The sequence below is a fragment of the Photinus pyralis genome, unplaced genomic scaffold, assembly GCF_008802855.1.
Source record: "Photinus pyralis isolate 1611_PpyrPB1 unplaced genomic scaffold, Ppyr1.3 Ppyr1.4_LG7, whole genome shotgun sequence".
Taxonomy (NCBI): domain Eukaryota; kingdom Metazoa; phylum Arthropoda; class Insecta; order Coleoptera; family Lampyridae; genus Photinus; species Photinus pyralis.
The window spans coordinates 30,292,313-30,297,889 of NW_022170738.1; the positions used below are offsets into that span (position 1 = coordinate 30,292,313).

General features: G+C 39.9%; 1 protein-coding gene across 2 annotated transcripts; it reads left to right on the top strand.

Moving 5' to 3' along the window:
• Nucleotides 1–360: 360 nt before the first annotated feature.
• Nucleotides 361–5,309, top strand: LOC116177002. Of its 2 annotated transcripts, XM_031495858.1 has the most exons (3): nucleotides 361–827; nucleotides 1,547–2,369; nucleotides 4,181–5,309. In XM_031495858.1, the coding sequence occupies exons 1-2, from the start codon at nucleotides 554–556 to the stop codon at nucleotides 2,365–2,367; spliced, it is 1,095 nt and encodes a 364-aa protein (XP_031351718.1). In that variant the 5' UTR covers nucleotides 361–553; the 3' UTR covers nucleotides 2,368–2,369; nucleotides 4,181–5,309. The 2 variants fall into 2 exon arrangements, with proteins under 2 accessions (XP_031351718.1, XP_031351717.1); XM_031495857.1 differs by having other exon boundaries at nucleotides 1,547–5,309.
• Nucleotides 5,310–5,577: the final 268 nt, after the last annotated feature.

Below are 5,577 nucleotides of genomic sequence, written 5' to 3' on the forward strand. Positions count from 1 at the left end.
ACAAATTACATATTAACTTATTTGGAATGTTCCTGAATATGTTGGCTCAGTCGTTTACGGATGCTGCCTAAAGTCATTTATTAACGCAGACAGTTCCCAGACTTTCAAAACGTTTCCATGAAACCCAATTCAACGGGTTGCCGACAAACACATCGCACACAACTTTTTTTTAAGTTCTTCTACTAAGTTATTGAATTATGGGGGCCTAGCTCTACTACACGCTATAAATGGGGAAGTTCTATCACATACCGGATTATTACAAAACTTGTAATTAGTAAGATAAATCCTTTCAGCATTAAGAACTTATTAAGCCTGAGCAAGTTACTTCGAAATTTTCGAACCACATCAGTTATAATTATAAGTTGCTCTCGTCTCATAAATATAAGTGTAGTACCCCCCTATTCTACGCCTAAACCACAACGTTTTAAAGACAAAAAATCCCGTACGCCAACTAACCAGGCGCGCACCCCTAATTCGTCATTCTTCTTATTTGTGCGGTTTAAACCACACGTGTTTTGTGTTCTTCTGCGTGTTGTGTTTCTCTTGTGTTTTAATGGGGAAACGACGAGAAAGAAGTCCTGATAGCAGGATGGAAAGAAAACGGAGGAGACTGTTGCGGAAACTTGAAAAGTTGGATCGTGTCTCGACCCAAAGGAAACGAGATAGCGTGGATTCCCTTACCATCAGCGATACGGCTGATACAAGTTCAGACCGCGGGAATACTCCCGAATTGGACACGGTCAATTACGGAAATATACATTTCCGTGCGGACGATATTCATGAGGATGCTGCCGCTGCCTTCCCGGAGCAGGAGCCGTCTGAAGAAGGTATTTAATTCACTAATCACTCGCGTTGCTGCGATCATTTAGTAGAGGAATATTCCTCTTAAGGCCAATGATATCATTGAGCAGACTGTTTAACTGTTCAAGTGAATTTTCACTTTTGGTACCTAATTACGTACCGATTTTGGAATGCACCACTTCTGACCGCGGGAATAATCCCGAATTGGACACGGTCAGTTACGGGAATATATATTTCCGTACGGACGATTTTCACGAAGATGCAGGATGCTGCTGTCGCGTTAACGGTAGCAGGAGCCGTCCGAGGAAGGTATTTAATTAATTCGCATTGTTGCGATCGGTTAAGAGGGGTATTCCTCTTAGGCCAATGATATCATTGAGCTAGCTATTTAACTGTTTAAGTGAATTTTCACTTTTTGGTAATTACGTAATATTTTTGGAATGTATTGTTAAAAAACGTAGATATTTGTCTACCTGGTTTTCGGTCAGGATGAAGGGCAGTGAAAGGCGCACTGTTAGTGCGGCTCCCTTATTTTTTGCGAGGGCGTTTAAGAGCGCGACGAATTCATTCGACGCGCTAGGGTTGTTTATTCGAACAAACAGATGCCTTTTCATTGGGTTGATCCTAATGTGGAAATGAGCCGTAGAACTCTTACATTCCTTACTATTTCTTTCCCATTTTGAGACTGTTTTGTCTTACAAGGGATTTTCTTAGAAAATTTTTTCTTATTGATTTTTGTTTCTAGAGGAAAATGAAAGTAATACTACTGTCCAGGACATGCCCCTATCAAAGGACATCCTGAAAATTATCGGCGTTACGGAGAAGCAAAATCAGACCGATTCTTTTATTAGAAAAGAGCTGGTTGCGAGTTGGCTGGATATCGTAAAACGGAGATTGAGTGAAGACGTTCGGACGGAATGTGTGCTCCGTTACCCTCCTCCGACCAACTGCAAATTTTTAGAAGCCCCAAAATTAAATGTGGAAGTGGCGGCAGCTACTAACGTAGCGTCAGTGAACCGAGACAACCGTCTGCTTGGTTTTCAGAAACAATTAGGTTGCAGCATTTCTGCAATCGGAAGGGCGCTGTCCTTGCTTTTGGAGCAGGACGGGAACACCAACCTACAGCTGGTGCGATCCCTCAGCGATGCAGGGAAACTATTGGTCGACCTTTTTTCATCATACTCTTCCACCAGAAAAGAGTTACTTGCCCTAGGACTCAGTAAAGAGTTTAAGGATACACTACATAATGCCGAGGTGGATGACTGGTTGTTCGGAATCAATCTGGACGAGAGATTGAGGGCATCCAAGAATTTGGAGAAGGTTAGCCAAGAATTGAGACCTGCCAAACCGAAGGCGCCAGTTGCGTATCGGGAAGCAAAAAACTCCAGAGGTCGGTCCCTGTTCCCTCGAGTTCGGCGGGACCGTCAACCTTTCCACCAACGGACTCGGCCCTTTTACAGTGCTCGACCAAAATCCCTTCTGGAGGGGAGAAACCTAGCAAGAATGCAACTTCAACAGACGAGGCAACAGAGGAGACCTGTAACAAAGCGCCCGTGGCAGCATTAGCTGTAAGTCGTTCAGCTGGAAGATTAAAGAAATTTTACTCTTCTTGGCTTAGTATTACTAGGAATGGTACTGTTTTGTCATGGATTAAGGGAATAAAGATTCCCTTCTTAAAGTATCCACAACAATTTTTTGTAAAACGGGAACCTAGTTGGTCACAGACAGAGGTTATTAACCTACAAAGAGCCTTAGCTGACCTTTTAAAATTGGGGGCTATTAGTCGAGTGACAAGTTGTTCTGGGCAATTTATCTCAAATATTTTTTTAGTCCCGAAACCAGACGGTAGCTTACGTTTAATATTGAATTTAAAAGAGCTTAATGACTTTATTGCTTATAATCATTTTAAACTGGAAGATATCAAGACTGCCCGGACATTAGTTAGCAAAAATTGTTTTCTAGCTAAATTAGATTTGAAGAATGCCTATTTCCTCTTGTCAATTGATAGAGGTCATAGAAAATTTTTGAGATTTTCATTTAACGGAGACTTATTTGAGTTTAATTGTTTACCATTTGGTTTAAGTTGTGCTCCATATATTTTTACTAAGATTATGAAGCCAGTTGTTTCCCACCTTAGAACTGCTGGACTTTTATCAGTGGTTTATCTGGACGACTTCTTACTTTTAGGAGATTCCTATAGGAATTGTTTGCATAACGTTACTCAGACCACTACCCTTTTGGAGTCTTTGGGATTTATTATAAATAAAGAAAAGAGTTGCATGGCTCCTCAACAGGTTTGTGAATTTTTGGGATTTACTATTAATACTGTAGAAATGTCTATTAAAATTCCGGATAAAAAAGTTGAGAAACTGTTTAAGATGGTAAATAATTTCTCTATTTTAAACTTTTGCAAGATACGTGAGTTTGCTACATTGGTAGGAAAGTTGGTCTCCATAAACCCGGCCATGAAGTTTGGTTGGCTTCACACTAGGAATTTTGAAAGAGTAAAACTGTTAGCTTTAAATTCTCATGGAGAAAATTATGACGCAACCATGCAAATTCCCTCTAGTCTAAAGGATGACTTTGAGTGGTGGCGAAAAAATTTATCAAATTCAGGAAACAGTTTAGAGAAATTACAATTTGACTTGGAGATTTTTTCAGATGCTTCAAATACAGGTTGGGGAGTATGTTGCAAGGGATTGAGAACACATGGCCATTGGTCAGCCTCAGAGCAATCTTACCACATAAACCTTCTTGAATTACAGGCTGCTTTCTTTGGCCTAAAATGCTTTGCAAGTAATATTAAAAACAAGAATATTGTGTGTCGCATAGACAATACCACAGCAATTGCTTGTATTAATAAGATGGGCAGTGTTCAATTTCCAAAACTGAATAGTTTAACTAGGGAGATTTGGCATTGGTGCGAGAATAGAAATATCTTTATTTTTGCATCTTATATAAGATCTGTTGAAAACGTAGATGCCGATCGAGAATCGCGCAGAGCGCTATCGATAGAAACTGAATGGGAGCTGTCTACCTTTGCATTTGGAAAAATCTGTCACACGTTTGGTTACCCGGTAATTGATCTATTTGCGTCTAGATTAAACAAAAAATGCGATAAGTTTATATCTTGGTTTAGAGATCCAGAAGCCAGCGAAGTAAATGCATTCACTGTAAGCTGGGCAAACCTTTGGTTCTATGCCTTTCCTCCTTTCACCTTAATTTTAAAAGTGCTGAATAAAATTAATGCTGATAAGGCTAAGGGTATTGTAGTGGTGCCTCTTTGGCCAGCTCAACCATGGTTTCCGTTATTTAAGTCTATGTTAGACAGCCCCCTAATAATATTTGAACCTAACAGAAGGCTTCTCTCTTTTGATAGGCGACCACACCCGCTTTGGAGACGGATTTCCCTGGCGGTAGGAATCTTATCAGGGAAGCCTTAAAGCGCAAAGATGTTCCCATGGCAGCGGTGGATATTTGTGTGAAATCTATTTCGGAAAGCACACTAAAACAATACGATAGTGGCTTGAAACGTTGGTGGATTTTTTGTTTAAAGAACGGACTAGATGTTTTTAATAGTTCTGCCAGACAGGTTCTAGAGTATCTTACATGCGAGTTTGATAGAGGAGCCTCTTTTGGAACTCTCAACTCTTATCGGGCTGCCCTGGGGCACATTTTAAATTTTAACTTAAGTGAAAGCGGACCTATTAAGAGATTTTTTAAGGGAGTTAGTAATGTTAGACCTCATTTACCAAAATACAGTCATATCTGGGACCCAGCTATAGTTTTAGATTTTCTATCCGGATGGAATAATGAGGAAATATCGTTAGATTTGTTAACTAAGAAAGTAGCGGTGTTATTGGCATTAGCAACTGGGCATAGAGTTCAAACGCTTTCTAACATTCTAGTTGAGGACATAACGATTTTAGAAGAGAAGATTGAAATTAAGATTCCCTTAAGGATTAAGACCTCTGCCAAAAATCGTTATCAACCTGTGTTGCGTATTCCGTTCTTTAAGGAAAGGCTACCGATTTGTGTAGCATCTGCCATTTTAACATATTTGGATAAGACTAGTGTCGTTAGGGCCTCTTCTGGGCAAAGACTTTTTATAGCCCACAAGAAGCCTTTTCACAATGTCTCGAGCCAGACAATAAGCAGGTGGATTAAAGATGTTTTAAAATCTAGCGGGATTGATACTAATTTGTTTACTGCACACAGTACTCGGCATGCTTCAACATCAGCAGCAGCAGGAAGAGGTGTTAGTATCGATACCATAAGAACCACTGCTGGTTGGTCGGCAAAGTCAGAGACCTTTGCTCGATTTTATCAAAGGCCTTTTGACAAATTACAGGACTTTGCTAGTGCAGTCCTATCTAGTTAATAGCGAAGCATCGAATGTTTATTGTTTATACTATTCAGTTTACTTTTTCTGTGGAATGCTCGGTTATGATTTAAGTGCTTATAGTAGCCTAGGTTTGGATGAAGTTATTATACTTTGATTAGATGTTGTTGCTTCTTTCAAGATCTACACTTATATTTATGAGACGAGAGCAACTTATAATTTATGGATCAAACGAACTTACCTTAAGTGAAGTTCGATCCAAATTATGAGTTGCTCTCGTTGAAATAAATATGTCCCACCCATCCCCTGCCCAAATTGCAACAACATCAGCTTTAAATGAATGACGAATTAGGGGTGCGCGCCTGGTTAGTTGGCGTACGGGATTTTTTGTCTTTAAAACGTTGTGGTTTAGGCGTAGAATAGGGGGGTACTAC